Here is a 17,400-nt window from a genome sequence, read left to right as displayed (position 1 = left end):
CCACAAGTGAATGGGGCTGGCTGGAGCAGGACAAAGGGGGGGAGGAATTCTTCTTGTTCTAAAGGAGCACATGCCTATAGGGGCAATTGTTTTAAAGGCATGCAGGGAGACCTAAACCACAAAACAAACATACACACACAAACACACATTTGGGTTGACTTCTCCTTGAGTGCATAGTGTAAATTAAATCACTGTGAGCTTAATGTAACTGCATTAAAATAAATAAATAAATAAACAAACAAACAGAAACATGCCACTACATTCTATCACTGTTTCTAGAAACTGATCTACAGGTTCTCCATTTATGCTCATCATCACATCTGCACTGCACTGGTAAAGAAGAATTACTTGCCATACCCAGAACGATGTAGAAAAGAAAATGTCCACATCGGTTTCCTGCAATTGAGCTTCTGAAGCAGCATATCTACATTTTTACTGTATCCATTTATTAATTTCTTTAGTCTTAGAAATGAGATGCATTGTATCAGATACAGCTGAAGATCATCTTTAATTCACAGTCGCAGGGCACACATCCAGAGACAGAAATTTGAAAGAAAAAAAACACAATAAAAATACAAAGAGCACTATGGAACCCAACAGATCCTGAATCCAGTGAAAAATAATAAATCCAGTCATGAATTCTGAAATACAAAACATACTTCACAAACATCAGAGACATTCAGTGTAAGTCAGATACCCTTCAAGGTAAAACATTCATCATTTTCTGTAGAGAATACAAACACTGAACAAACAATTACAATATTTAAAAAGGAGCCGGACTGTAAAATTCCCTCTTCAGCATCTGCTCTACAATCGTTTAAAAAATTCCAATGTCAAAACTGACTTAAGGTATCAAATGCTTCATTCTTTCATGTCAATGCTAATTGGATCTGGCAAGGGCTAAGTTGATTGGATGTTAAATTGGTGGACAGGAGGTCTAATAAAATGATAGCTTTGCAGATACTGGATTAGTGTTAGTGTAAGCCACCAATGAATGAATAATCATCCTGTTTCATCCAGTGGGGAAGCACTAAAAAGAAAACAGCGGGTACTCATTTTGCGTTGTGTAAACAGGCGCTCTCACTGCATGCCTTTAAACTCCTGTTCATTAAGTCAGAGGAAGAACAGCTTCTTCAGACAACATACAACACATGTTTGGGTTGAAGTCTGATCATTCATGTTCAAATGCACAGAAAGTGCCTGAGGTATGTAAGCTCTCTATGATGCACCTAAGAGATATTATGATGATTAGAAGATTAGGGAAATGGTTTTAATACTGAAACGCTATACCTTTAGACATGCTGCATGTACTGTATATATGAACTCTGAGAAATAGTAATGAAAAAAAAAAACACATGTTGTTCATGGTTCAAACACTTTCGAGATGGAATAGAGCCCATTCTGTAAGAGCAAAGGTCAAAGACCACCCCTCTCACAGTGGACAGATGGACATAAACACCTGTGGATTTTCTAAGATCTGAAGCGAAAGTGGAGCTTGATTTTCTCCTCTCTCTCAGACATTAAAGCCTAACATGCTGATGGAGAAAGTGTCTTTTTTCAGTCATTGATCTTTCATCACAATTTATAATGTCTTTTATCATATATTAGCATCAGCATCATTTTAAGTAAGGTGTATTATTCCTTTTTTTGCTTTATTGTATTTGCTTGGTGTTTCTGTTATAGTGTTTTAATGTCAGGGCTCCCCCTCTCCCTTCCTGCATGCCATCTTTAGCATGGTTACCTTTGGATGACACCTGGATTTGTCCAATAATTCCCCTCGGGAAAAAAAGTACAGTGAATATACACAACAGCATGCTCCCTGTAATATATTGGTTGTGCATATAACGTGTCTGTAATGTGTTCTACAAACTAGACACATGCTACCTTCCAGCATCCAGGAAAACAAGCAGTTTCAAACTGACATGTATGCACACACACACACACACACACACACACACACACACACACACACACAAGAAAGGCATCATGCCTAGGGAATGCATCATTATAACCTCTGGTTGGCTGACAGTCGTCCTTCAAGTCTTTAGATCCTCCGTTTTGAGTGTAACACTTTCCTGGGTAGTGGGAGTTTGAGTTAGACTGAGTGTTGAAGTTAAGAATGTTGTGTCGTTTACTGTTCGGCCTGGAGGCTGTCTGTTTTGCTTACAGGTGCTTTGAAACTGTTCACTTCCTCAAACACCAGTTCTGTGGAAAGAGTTGCAAGCAAAGTAAGGAAGAGAAAGAAAGAGAGTATGAAAATGCAATTAATGCACAGAATTATTATTAAAGCAGCATTGTGCAAGAATTGACAATAAATGGAATCATGATCAATATAATTTGTCTTATTTGATGAGAATGTACAAAAAAACTCAAACACCAAAGTAAAACAAGATTTCTACAAAGTTATATTAATAAAAATATATAATGTCAAATAAATGATTGCATAAATATTCAAATATTTAAATAAAATATTAATTTAGTAAATGCACCTCTGGCCACAATTATAGCACTCAGTCTGTATGTAAAAATGTCTCAATCAGGCTTGCACATCTGGACACTGCAATTTTACACCATTCATCATTGCTCAAGCTCTGTCAGGCTGCACAGGGATCAGGCATGAACAGCAATTTTCCAGCAAAGTCCAGCCACTCCAGAACACTCAACTTGTTTGTCTTTTTTTCTGTGTAGCTATCTCTGTATGCTTTGTGTCATTGTCTTGCTGGAAAATAAATCTGACTGAATCAATCAAAACCCCCCAAACTTCCCCATATTGCTGCTTTTACTTTTGCATTTACTTTCTATCTTCACAAGCCTTCCAGGGCCTGCTGCTGAAAAATATCCCCATAGCATGATGCTGCCACCATCATGTGTGTTTGTGGTGTGTGCAGCATTTGGTTTCCATCGAACACAGCATCTACTCTGATGGTCAAAAAGCTTCATTTTGGTCTTACCTGACCAAAGAACCTTTTTCCAGGTCACTGTGAGGGCTCCCATATGCCTGTGCTTGAGATTTAACTTTCTTTGCTGCAGTTCCATAAAGCTTTGACTGATCAAGAACCTGGGTGACAGTTGTCGTATTCAGAGTCTCTTCCATCTCAGCTGCTGAGATACATTCAACTGCACGCAAGTGATCTTGATTTTGCAAACTAGCACCAATTGCCTGGACCTCTGTTGAATGAAGTCAGTTACTTTAAAGGGGGTGAATATTTATGCAATCACTTATTTTACATTATATATTTGTATTTAATTGACATTCCTTAGACAATCTGTTTTCACTTTGACATTTAAGAGTTTTAATGGCAAAGAAATTCCTGTTTAAAAGGCCAAATTATATTGACCATGATTCCATTAATAAAAGCAATAAAAGAGGAACACTTTTTATAGGTTAAAGATGAAACAGGTAAAAGTAACTAAATTAAAATGGATACATAATGTTTCTTTATGTAGCAATTGCCTCTTCTGCTGCATACACAGAGTATAGTATAGTTCTGTTGAATAGATCAATACCTCACTTGGAGACCTCAAGCACCGATTGAGCACCGATCAATTACACCTATACAGTGTAGTGTTGTAAAGCATCATCTGATGATATTAAGCTTATATTAAGCTTTGCTTAACATTTACAACATGCTTTCTCTCATTTTTCTGACCCTTCCACTCCTCGAGGGTGCGGTCCTTGCTCTCTGGTGTTTGGTCATAGAGTGGTGCCTCAGGTTCATCTTCAGGATCGTGGTACTGGGAGAAATATGGGTGGCAGAGAGCCTCGCTGGCAGAGATCCTTTTGTCGCAGTCCAACACCAGCATTCTCTTTAACAGATCCACCGCTGTGAGAGAGAGAGAGAAAGAAAGAGAGTGAGAAATTAGGAGACTAAGGAGTATAAAATTAGGTATGAGGTTACAGAATTACAGAATCAGAAACTCTTCACAAGTTGGATCAGATGCGATTTCAATTAAAACCATGATTTAAAAGAACCCAATACATTAGGTCAAGTATGCATTGTGTAATGTGTAATGTATCCTTTCAATCTCACCCAGCGGATTAGCTCCTCTGAATATCTTCCCCAGATCCTGCTGGGGCATGTAGGGAAGAGACTGGATGTATTTCTGGGCCTGGACAAGAAAAATAAATTAAAACATCAAATGTACAAAATACCTACTTTAAATAAAACTAAAATAACAGCAATAACAATTTCATAGTTTCCATTTCTATGATTTCCCAATCATGAGACTAAAAACTATTCTTAAAACTATTCATGCAGAAATTACAATACACACAATTATTCTTACATGCTCTGAAGAGATCTTCTTCAGTAGATCAGGAGTTGGGGTGCCAACCACTTCCATAATTCTCTTAAGCTGATCAATATCTTAGGAAGATCTGTTAAAGAATACATACATCACTGATTTCTATTGTATTTAGCACATTCAAAAAATGTGTGTAACGAGAAATGAGTAGGGTCTGAGAGGCTGGATGTTAGGGAGTCTAGCTATACAATAATGAGCATAGCACTCACACAAATTTACATGATGTGCTGCTTGTGCAAGTCATTTTAATGAGACGTTTGTCTATATAACCCTAAGTAATGTGCTAAATTAATACTAACACTAAATCTAACTATTATAATAGAATAACAGCAAATATAATGCATAGCAAGGAAAAGAAATGCCAGAAACTGCAGGTGAGAACTGTGGTCCCTTCTTTACACACTGGATTAAAGCTGGCTACAAAGCATATGCTACCTCACTTAGGGGCATCAGCATCCTACCCATCCAGGACAATCTTACCCAAAGAGAGCAAGGTAAATTATGATCTCTTGGTTTTCCAAGTCACAGATGGCTGTGGCATCACCAGGGAGCAAACTATTTCAGTTACTTGATTGGCAATTGCCCCAAACAAGAGACAACTACATTCAAAAAGAACATTTTCATGAGCCAATTATCACACAGACATTTCACTGTAGCTGTGTTGTTTCAGACAATTCCACAAAATCTAAACATCACTGTAAAACAAAGACCTCCCAAATAAGAAAAAAAAATTAAGTCTACAGAGATTTGATATATTTGAGCTACCTCAAAAAGTGAGTCAACTCTCCCATATTCAAAATGTATATTGATGTTTGATATTGATGTTCCTTCCTGCTATTAGATGCTGTAATCTAATTTGAACCACTTACAATGCACTCTTCTCTCTTCTCTTGAAGAGGCAGCAGCTCACTCATAGATAACACTTACATGTGTGTCTAGTCTTTGGAAGACAAAGGATACAATCGTTGCCTGGAAACAAGACCTTCCCTTTGAGAAGCTCACCCATGATGCACCCCACAGACCAGATATCCACTGAAAAAAAAAAGAAAAAAAAGATCAACATCAAACAGATGGGTTTCTAAAAATGGCACAATACATCACCTCTATAACTGTATGCTGTTATCAACTGTACATACTCCAAATACTCTGTACCGTTAAAGCATCTGAGATACACAGATATCAGCTTTAGATTTACAGTGTAAACTCAACATAATTATCTTTCATCTAGTGCAACAATTCCTAGGTATTTTAAATACACAAGCATGAATTGCAAATTGATCAATTGCATATTTAGATTTTTTCAACTATAAAAACGTAAAAACAACTACAGCAAACTAGCAATGGTTTGGATAATCTATTAGGTGAGTGCTTAGTAACAAAATGCTTTTTACAGCCAGCTTTCTTGTTTTAGAGCCACTTCAAAAGCTTCAGTTTGTGCTTCCTAGAGTAGTTCATAGTGAATATGCAGTGTTTTGACTTCCACAGTTCCACAAATAAGGATTTATTACACTCTGAATCATCAGCTGACATTTCCTAATAACAATTTTTGATACGATTACCCAGTCATAACCAGTCCATATTATGTATTGTATAGCAAACAGTAGACGTAGCATGCACCCTGTTATAAGATTATTGATTATAACTGACTGCTGCAGTTTTCTCACCTGTTTGATTGTAGTGCATCCAGTTCAGCATAATTTCAGGGGCTCTGTACCAGCGAGTCGCTACATACCCTGTCATCTCATCATCTGTCTGTCGAGCCAATCCAAAATCCAGGATCTGATGATAAAATCAGTCGGTTTCTACTACTACTACTACTACTAATAATAATAATAATAATAATAATAATAATAATTGTATTATAAGCTCTGTTTATTCTTGATTGTTTGTACTAGGCAGTTTTATAAGGAAATTATTATGAACATGTCTTACCCTAAGCTCACAGTCTTCATTCACAGCTACATTGCTTGGTTTTAGATCCTTTAAAAAGTATGAAAAGGAAATAGTCAAACATAGGAACATACACATGGGCATCAACAACACTGGGAGGGGGTGTGGAACAAAACAAATGTTAAAAATGGAATACTAATCAATAAGCTATTGATTAGGGTTATGGATGCTGAAAAGAGTCTGTTTTCGCATGTCTGCACCATGTAATAAACAGCACTTTTTCACTTCAGTTCATCACCCTTATTGTTCACCATTTTATTGGCTACAAAGACTGTAGCTATTTGTAATACCCATTTGATGTTGCTAAGCATTACGATGGCAAATATATCATATCTATGACTTGTAGTAGCCACATTTAGTCGAAATAAAATGCAAAACTGGCAACCCTGTTAAGGACAGAACCAGCAAGCGACACCTGCATTTCAGTATCGCCACTTATTTCACTACTATGGCTTTTCTTGAGCTTGACAACATCTTTTGTTTCAGAAGGGCGAATTATCAAATGCTCACCTAAGTTGGTGCCTAATCATGTACACAAGAAATGCACCTACAACTGAGTTTCCCGTTCAGCTTCTATACTACCTGCTGTATCAACTCCACTGAGGAATTATTGATCTGTCTAGTATTACATTAAAGTGAACAGTAAGCTGCTGTGTGTATACAGATACTGTTGCCAGATACTGACATATCATGTATTCTTAATTGTAAACTGTAAACATTAATGTACGCTATAACATTGTAGAAAGTGTTACTTGGAATAACAAGCATTACAGGGCTGGATTAACCAAAAAGCTAAAATAGCATGCAGTGTCAGTAACACTATCAGAGATTGATTTATTACACATTCATTCTTTCCCAGTCGCTGACTGTGTTACCAGTCTCAGATAACTCTCAGATTAAAAAAAAAAAGAGGAATAGAAAAAAGAGGCACTCACTCTGTGTATCAGCCCGGCTGAATGAATATACTGTTTTGAAAAAAGAAGGGACAGAAGTACATATTATAGCTGTTCAAAAACAAATCAATCTTTTCCTCACTTTCTTAAAACATCCATTTGTTTCAGAATTTACCTTAAGGCCTCTGAGCAGCTGATAAATGAGGAACTGCACATGCTCATCTGAAAGGCGCTGAAACTTGACTATATTATTGAGATCTGCTCCCATCAGATTAGTGACAAGGTAGCTGGAAAGAAAGAGAGGTGGATGAGATGAGATTAATGCACCAGATTATACAGGTCATTCACTAACACGCAGCTCTAGAGATTTTAAGTCAAGGTGGCACTGGCCTAAAAATGTAATTTGTTTAAAGCTGATTCCAATGTTAAGCCTGGAATCAAATAAGCATTCTATTAGAGGAAATTAAACAGTTCAACCATCTACCCTTCAACAAGTGACACCCACTAGATTCCCTGCTGGAAGCAGCTATTACAAACAGGCTTTACAAAGAAACCCCTGACCTATACGGCAGCAAGAGATTCAGGTAGATACATACACCTCATTGAATTCTTCAAGGGATGCTGCAGGAGAGAAAACATCCAGCAGCCCAATGACCTAACAACAATGAACAAACAGAAATGATCAACATAATGCTTATATATAACCTGATCCTAATCTAATCATGATTGCCTTTATATAGTAGATTTTTAGTTTATGAGAGTGTGTAATGTTTCAAGTACCACATAGAGACCAATCATTCTTTTCTGACTGTGAAGGCTGTAATAGGTATGCATTGGAACACTGCCATAAGAATACAACACAATGATTAATAGCTGGTTCACTTCAAGTGCTTGTGCATCACTTCTTTATAAATACTGCACACAGCTCTGTCACCCCTACTAAAGACTAATTGCTCATGACACTGTATTATATTACATTACATTATTCATTATCCAGCAACAGAACAGTGAATATAGAACTGGAGTAGACTTGTGTTCAGCCTTTGGAGCTGGATGGACTGAAAAAAAAGTCCCCAAAGAAAACATATTTGATCAGGTTTTGGATATTAAATACAATGCCTATATTTGCCACCCCTTGTGCCTCTACAATGAACCACTTGTGAAATATTGTGTACATTGTTTAAATGTCATACCTTCCAAAAAAGCACTGTATGAGGAAAATACCACAAATTTAGGTGTGGGTTATTCACACTGTGTTTGTGTGTGTAAGAGCTTAACTCACATTCTCATGCTTCATATGCTTAAGCAGCCGCAGTTCTCTATAGGAGCGCCTGCTGTGGATGAGAGACTGGAATGGCCTAGAGAGCTTCTTAACTGCTACCTTTTGCCGGAGTCGCACATCATATGCTGAGCTGAAGAGCAGACAACACAAGAAGAGGAGGTAAGATTAGACAAATAAAGTGGAGCAGAAGACAATTCAAGAGTAGAGAAGAGAAGTCATGTTAGAAGCAGTAAATAGAAACACTATCAGGAAATGTTCAGAAATTCAGTATGAACCACCACTCAACAATGAGAAACAGTAAGAGCCATTCCTGAACTGGCAAAAAACATTGGTGTATATACAATTTTTTTTTCCATTTGTACAATAAAACAAGGCCAAGCTTTACCGTTCAGCTTAGTGCCAACATAAACACTAGATACAGTTTAAGACTATGTCTCCTAGCCTGACTCTCTCTTGCCTGTCTTTGTCACTCTCCTGACACAAAGCAGTTCTTAGTCATGTGCACATTCCCACATGCTACCACCTTCCTTACATGGCTCTTTTTCAAAGAGGTACACAGTGGCATTCTCATCCAAATAGAAACATTTCTAGGGTGTGTTTAGCAAAAGTGGGACATGAAGAAATGCGGGGGAAATAACCTTTATGATGCGTTGTTCTTTGACAGGAGCCAATCAAATGTAACTATGATGAATTAGCATTATAATGTTATGAGTGGTTTGGATCTTGAAATCTGACGAACCAGCACATTGCTAGTAGACTGACAAATCAACATGTTTAATGATTAAAAGTCAAATGCAAATAATGTTGTATTGATGGCATATACATATCATATAAAACTTACACTTACAATATTTGATTTTGCTAAACATGCTAGATAAACCATGACACCACTCTGTGGTGTATTATAGCTATTTATTATTCTGCTTTTAAGAGCTTAATGTTGTAGATAGTCGTAGATGATCATAGATAGTGCACAGAGAACAGACAGTGGTAACGAAGCTATTTAATTACAGTGTGTTTATAGATAACAATATTTCACTGTTTATATAAGCCCACTATATTGATGCCTCTTTATGCTGTGGAGAAGACACTAAGAAAGTGCTGATTATTCTTGTAAGGTATACATCATTAAAAGGTTCCTTTCTATTCATAATTGAATTAAAAAAAGGTAAACTGTCATATTTTACATTCAGAAAACTTTTTTCTTTACTTTTGATCAGTGTGGCTTAATGTTCATGAAAAACAGAAATCCAGTCTCTCAAATAATTAGAATATTTAATAAGATCTAACAGAAAATGATGTACACCATAGATACATCCAACTTCTGACAAGTGTGTTATTTATACACACAATACTTTACTTCTACTAGCTATACTCTACTAGCTATACTTTACTTCTACTTCTATTAGCACGAATTACTGCATTAATGTGCCATTGCATGGATGCAATTAGCTTGTGGCACTACTGAGATATTATTGAAGCCCAGGGTGCTTTGATAATGGCCTTCAGCTCATCTGTATGGCTGGGTCAGGTGTTTCTCATCTTTTTTTTGACAATAGCCTGTAGATTCTCTATCGGGTTAAGGTCTGGAGAGTTGGCTGGAGAATCAAGCAAACCATTTGGTAGTAGATGTGGCACTCTGGGCAGGTGTTACGTATGGAAAAGGAAATCTGCATCTCCATAAAGCTTGTCAGCAGATGGAAGCATAAAAAATACTAAAAATTACTTCCATCTGAAAAGAGGACTAGTAAGAGCAGTAAGCAACAGTCCAGTTCTTTTTCTCCTTAGCCCAGGTTAGACGCTTCTGACATTGTCTCTGGTCCAGGAGTGGTCTGATATTAGGAATGCAGCGGTTTTTGCCCCTTTCCTGAAAATGTCTGTGTGTGGTGGGTCTTGATGCACCGACACCAGCCTCAGTCAAGTTCTTGAATCAACATTTCTTGACAATACTCTTAACAGAACAACCAGTCTTCTCAGCAACGACCTTCTGTGGCTTACTCTCCTTGTGTCAATGATCTTTTGGATAACTGTCACTTCATCTTCCCCATGAATGTGATTGCATATGTTAAACCTGTATTTATACAGTTTGAATAGTAATTTACTCAAAATTAAATATTTAAATAATCTTAGATAGGGGATTTCAGATTTTCATACGCAATAAACTATACTGTAAAACATTTGATTATCTTTTTTTACCATGGCACTTGTCCAGAGATTATGTATATTAGACACAAGTGAACAGTCAGTTCATAAAGTTACTAGGTCGGAAGCAGAAAAAACAGGCAAGCAAAATGATCTAAATTGTGATGGTCAAACAAAAAACGTAACAAAAGAAGGGGCTTGAAATATGTCACTTTACGTACAATTAAAATAAAATATATGATATATAAAAAAGTTATGCATATGCAGCTTTTATCAGGGCCCCTTGAAGTTCTCAAAACACTTTTGCTGAGTTCAGGTATTTTTCTGAAAAGTAAGCCCATTTAAAAAAGAACAAAATGGAAAGTATGTGCTATATTATGTATTTAAGTTTATTTGGTCTGAACAGTATTATTTGTGCTTGTTTGCATTTACCAAAATGTTACCACTAGTCCCTGTGTCTGTTGCTGCTAACCCCTGCATATGAGGTCACATGTAATGTTTGCACACACTTGACTTACTGCTGAATATTTCATGAACAGTTGGTGTTGGAAACAAAGTGTACATTTTGGTTCATAGCAGAGATGTGTGGGCTGCTTGGATAAAAACAAAAAGTGTTAGGCTGTGCCTTGCTCTTCCCTGCATCACGATCCAGACCTCCTCTTCCCTTCTAATGAATGGATATGCACTGATCAGCCATAACATTAAAATCTCCTGCCAAAACATCTTCCAAAAGCTTGTGCTGCCAAAACATCTCTGAACCATCCAGGTCCACAGGATATAATAACTTGTTCAGAAATTGGCAAGCCTTCGCTCCCCACAAACACCAATGAGCATTGGGCTCCTGTGAATCTGTTGCCAGTTCACTGATTGACCTTCTTTGGAGCACTTTTGGTAGGTACTGACCACTACGGCCTGATGTTTTGGAGATGTTCTGACTCAGTCGTCAGTTCGGCCCATGTCAAAATGGCTCAGATTCTTTTGATTGTTCAATTGTCCTGCCCTCAACTCATTAACTTCAAGAACTAACAGTTCACTTGCTGCCTAAGATATATATATATATATATATATATATATATATATATATATATATATATATATATATATATATATGATGCCTTTTAGGTGCCATTGTAGCAGGATATTACTTGGTTTTAATGTTATGATCGATCAGTCTAGCTACATTAAGGTGTTTACACTGGTGTTGAATTCTATAACAGAAAGGCAGCCGAGGCAGAATGTGATGATTCATAGGAGCCACACACAGTCAGCCTTATATCCTATATAAAGTATTCTAGATGCTGGAATATTCTAAAGTGGCCTTACTGCTACATACTCCTGAAATAATGCTCTCAGTTCTTCAACTCTGCTGTTTATCAGAAGCCTATATTAGCTTGCACATCACTTATACAGATGAAACCTGACATGCTTGAGAGGGAAATTCACATTTCCATTCCCACATTGATTTCCCACAAAAGTGTCAGTTAATTCCAGGAAGGCATTACCTATTACATCAGAGACGTCATATCTAAGTAGTCAACCACACACGTACATAGACTATATGCCACATTTGCCACATATGCATACATTTATTTGTTTTTTTCTTGGGATGTACAATTCAAGTCAAGTTTAGCTATGCATTTCAAATGTTTTAAAAATATTTCTATTACTTTACTCATAAGGTACACTGTTACAGGAAAATAGATTAATATCAATGGCCAATTTACCATTTGATGATTTAAGAGCTGATAAGATGTTTTTCTGATTTCATCAGAGACGTCATATCTTTAAGAGAAATTAACCACATATTCACAAGAACTATAAAATAACACTTTTTTCAACTGAGCAGTAACTATTCAGGCATAAAGCAATATTTTCAGTCACTCATTTCAAATTATTCTATATATTACTAAAGATCTAAATCACCAGTGTGATCTTTGCACCATACAGAGTCAGGACCCCCCTTTGGCAATGATCACAGCTTGAAAATGCTTTTGCAATTTTCTTTTAAATCTTGTTATCTTGTTTACCATTCTTTTTAGGATTTCTCTAGTTTAGAGATCTGCCAATGCCAATGGTGGTAACATAACCCTTACATGTGATAGCTCTAACCCCATGCTTCACAGTTGTTATTTTCATGCAATCAACTTCTCTCTGTGATGGGGTAACAGTGGGGGCAGTGGTGGCTCAGCAGTTAGAGCTCAGGGCTATTGATGACAGGGTTGTTGCGAGATTTGTTCAATACCCCACTCAGCAAACTGCGACTGTTGGGCCCTTAAGCAAGACCCTTCACCTTCTCTGCCTCCTGGGCGTTGCAACAATAGCTGGCCACCACTCCGGTCACGTGTGCTCACTGTCCACTCTGTGTGCATCACTGGTGTGTATGTGTGTGATTATTGCAGGGATGGGATTCACAAATGGGATAAAAGACCTCATCAGTCCACAGCACTTGCTTCCAAACTCATCTGGCTTGTCTAGGAGTTCTATAGTACTTCAAACATTAATTATTTTGTGATATTTTCAATCATTAATTTATTTAAGTGGAAAAGTGTACCACCCTCTTGACTGAGCTAAATGTTCCAGCAGGGTCTTTGCAGTTATATGGGGGTTTGATGTGCCCATCAAACCAGCATAAGAGTAGTTCTCTCTGAGAACTTTGTAGATTTTACTGTGTGTGAAGGTTTACACATTGTCCAGCTGTACCGCTGTACATTAGCTATCAGGAGTGCTCAGACGTGTGCTAAATACACATCAGTTAGAGTCTTTTATTTGCAAATGAAAAACAATAACGTGATTCATCTCTAACTATCAGACTTTTAAAATTACACAGAGAAAGAGGAGCAAAAGTAGTGCTGGGCAGTATGACAATACACACTGTTTAAAATTTGTCTTGCGGTTCGTGTTTCTTACATACCGCAATACCACCGTTTACAACAAGAAGCCCAGAAAGACATTTAAACGCTTCACAGACAGCGTGTTAATAGTGAGAGCTAGCACTGGAGAGCACAAACATGCTCAGTGCACAAGGGCTATGAGGCTATTTTTGCAATTTTAAATAATTTTAAATAATTTTAAATAAACCCACCGCTACTGTCGGTTCAGAGGAGAGGTTGTTAACCAGTGGCTCTGAGACAATGAAGACTTCTGTGTTCAGCCACACTGAACATAAACAGAGCTATTCTAACAACTCTCTCTGTCTGCTCTCTGGTCTCCGTCCTTCCTTCTCGCTCTTTCCACATACACACACGATTGCGCACAAACACTTTCTGACCACACTGCAGTGATGTGGAAAATTGCAGATCTCTCTGGAGTAGAACTGCAATTAAACACTTCAAAAGCTGTGTTTTAAAGATATTTTATATGTACTTCAGTTAACGATGTGTATTTGTAGTAAATAAGACTTTTTGGAATTTGTGTTTTTGCTATGATACAGTTTTACGCAATAAACACTGTTTACATTCTGTAGCCGTTGTATGCAGACTGATTCCTTCATATTGTGCAATTGTGTGGGGCCAAGCAAACCCTTTAGTACTCAAAGCCTTTATTCACTTACATGATCTAATTATTTTGTACACAGGTACTTTTGACACAAACCTATAGAATGTCTAAGTCATGAAAAATACCATGATAAACATATATATAATTTGAGAATGAGAACAAAGGAAATTTCAGGGAAGTGAAATGAAAAGAAATATTTAGGATTTACATTTACATTTTTTGCTTAATAATCAAATATAATCAAATTCATATCTGTGATGTATGTGAACATGTCAATGATTCAAAAAGATGATTCCTAAATGGTCAAGGGAGCATCATACTGAACAACCTATATACCAGTAAAACTGGACCCACACTGTTTTGTAGCCTTAGCTCTTCCATTGAAGAGATAAGCTCATGTTCAGGCAACTCTCCTGTGGATCTGATCTACTCATCAAAGGCTTCTGCACACATATGTCCATGCAGCTCAAGTGAATCTGTCATTAAAGAATGAAATTCTGAAGTTTCTTTTAACATTTCACAGATTATACTTTACATTCAAATTGTTATGCCAATCATGTCATCTGCAATTTACAGAAAAATACTGAATACTGGTCCTACACCACACTTAATGTTTTTATAACATCACAAACTTGCCTTCATATTTCCATTGTTTTATTTATTATTTTGGTATTGACAACAAGCTGTCACATTTTGACTACTAACTATTAAGTATTAACACACTTGAACATGCTAGAAATCGTTATCTATACTATCTGTTCATTATATGACAATACATGCCTACATGCTACACTCTATGCAGACACTCTGACTACAGCGGAATACAGTGGGGTATTCTAATGTGCTGCAAGAAGCTGTACCACCACAACAGCTCACCATGGCAACCATATGAGTCACAGCGGGGGGGGGGGGGGGGGGGGCATCTAATGGTATAGCTAGGAGACTTTTGCAGGAAGCTGAAAAAGGAGAATGTTTTCAAGAGGAAGAGCATGTGCATGCGGTGCAGAAGTGCGTGTTCTTGGTGCAGATGTTCTTGGCGCAGATGTCCGATGCTGAATGGGAATGATTTAATGAGATGCGTAAGCACACAGGAAAGGCAGTGCGTGGTTACAACCTGAGCTACAGTACATGGGTGAGGCGAGCCTGTAGCTCAAAGCTCCAGTCAGGAGCCCACAGCTACTCCTGGCTCAAAGCCAGGCAAGCAGCACGATACACATTCAATCCGTGTACAAGCACTGTTTAGGCACCACAAGTAACCTGGTGGACAACGACCATTAAATAGAATTAGCATGGCCTAAGTAGCATTGCTGGAACACTCTACTTAAACTGGGATTTCAAGGATTTTTCAGAAAATCCCCATATATAAACAAATTAAGTAATTCAGTAGAGTGGTTTAAGGTCAAATTGGTCAGTTGTGGTGATCCTGGGGTTGTATAGTCTATGACATAAGAATATTGTATTTACTTTCCAAAATGATATAAGTTTATATATAACATTGATAATGGTAAAATAAAAAAAATGTAAATACAAAACAGTTTTCCATTGACAATAACTGATGCTATCATCAGCCTGCACAAAAAACTGCACATTTTAGACCAAACTACCATTTATCAAAACTATCAAAAACAATGTCTTAAGCAGCTGGTTTAACCATTTAATTTAATAACGTTCTGCAATGTTGCTTTTAGAGGCATTACACTCTTCAGATGTCTGGCTCCTATCACCACCACTGAAACACTCTGAAATAAGTTTCTACAGAGTGGGGCTTTTTACACCAAATCACTCTGACTGGCTTATATTTGTAATCAAATCTGAACTGTCTATTTATGCAGGAATTTTGAACTATAGCTGGACTTCCTCTTTAACTAGCATAAGCATAGCATCCAGACTAGGCTGACGTGTTGCATGCAGTTTAGTCCTGCACTGTTATCAGACTCAGCATACATGAAAGAGAGAAAGGGGAGATGCTAAATCACATTTTCTATCCATTTGAAATAGAAATACTTTAGAAATACTAACAAAAGTCTGAAATGGCCAAAAATATCCTACATGCTTGTTAGACTTCAGACAAATCCAGACCGATATTATGGCAGCAATCTGACTTGAAATCTCTTTAGATGTCCACTTCACAACAAACAACAACAGCCGTGTTCAGCGATGGTCCTGTAAAGCCTCAGGCGGATGCGGTGGTGTGGTGCTGAGGCTAGGGAGGACTGTCTAAATAAGAAACCAGCGCGTTTCTCGCAGTTCTCTTCCTTTGTATTATTAATGCAGCACCATCACTGCTACATTACCGCGGGCTTACAATGAGCTAATAAAGCCGGTAGCTCCATTCTGGTAAGCGGCAAACCGGTATTGGTAAGTGAATCGGGTTCTGTTGATGTGGGTTTTGCTGCCTCGCCCACTGCTCAAGCTGCACTCACCAGACCGAGCCGTACGCCCCGGAGCCCACCGGCGTGAGGTTCTGGTATCTCTCGGGCACCTCCCATACGGTCTTATTGAGCTCCTGCCGATAGAATCCCGGTCTGGCTGACATTATCTCCACCAAACACAGAAAGGCAAACGGACAGCAGCGTTCACGGAATGTCCGAGGTGTCCAGCTCTCCGTTTAACCCTCTCAGCCTCCCTTCCTCACAATTTACAAGAATGGGAGGCGCCGTCTGGCCGTCTGTGGGGGGAGGGAGGGGGAAAGCGAGAGAGAGAGAGAGAGGGCTGGAGAGAGAGAGAAAGTGATAGCAGCTGTTTCGGTTTATTTGAAAGTATTTATCTGTGTTTTTGGAGGACAATCACAAAACAAATCAGTAATAGTGAATTGAGGGGTATGAAAGTTCAGCTGATGTCGTGAACAACACAATTTTTAAACAGCATTGAGGGCTTATCATGAACTGATTTGATGAGACATTAATTAATCCTATACTTCTAAAGACAAATAAACTGCAATGGATATTATATTATATATACATGTCTTGCTGAAGTGGATGCTGCGTTTTACTGTTTGGCACATTTAGGTGGAGAAAGACTTCCTCCTTAAAATGAGTCAAGGCTGTTATGTAACAGTTTTGCGTTTTTGGAATTTGCCCTTTTTTAGCAGCCCAAGACCTAGCCTATTCGCAATGTACTTGTACTTGTAATGTGTAAATATTGGCACAAAGATCATACATGGATCATTTTAGATAAATAGATTAAATAGATAGTCCATATATAAAAAACGATTCAATTGACTTTACAGAGATCCACGCCTCTTCTACATACAGTACTTCTGAGCAAGCCAAAGGCAACAGTGGCAAGAAAAAAACTTCTTAGATCGAGAGGAAGAAACCTTCCGGCACCAAA

General features: G+C 37.8%; 1 protein-coding gene across 1 annotated transcript; it reads right to left on the bottom strand.

Annotated features, from left to right (window-relative positions):
- Positions 1–491: 491 nt before the first annotated feature.
- On the bottom strand, positions 492–16,720 carry mapk11 (mitogen-activated protein kinase 11). The gene is made up of 12 exons (XM_072672619.1): positions 16,491–16,720; positions 8,431–8,560; positions 7,745–7,803; positions 7,324–7,435; positions 7,191–7,220; positions 6,238–6,285; positions 5,970–6,084; positions 5,266–5,337; positions 4,288–4,367; positions 4,032–4,110; positions 3,651–3,824; positions 492–2,205 (listed from the first exon to the last, which is right to left on the bottom strand). The coding sequence occupies exons 1-12, from the start codon at positions 16,601–16,603 to the stop codon at positions 2,132–2,134; spliced, it is 1,086 nt and encodes a 361-aa protein (XP_072528720.1). The 5' UTR covers positions 16,604–16,720; the 3' UTR covers positions 492–2,131.
- Between the last annotated feature and the right edge of the window lie 680 nt (positions 16,721–17,400).

This window comes from Salminus brasiliensis, chromosome 2, assembly GCF_030463535.1.
Source record: "Salminus brasiliensis chromosome 2, fSalBra1.hap2, whole genome shotgun sequence".
NCBI lineage: Eukaryota > Metazoa > Chordata > Actinopteri > Characiformes > Bryconidae > Salminus > Salminus brasiliensis.
This window is presented reverse-complemented; position numbering and strand designations above follow the sequence as displayed.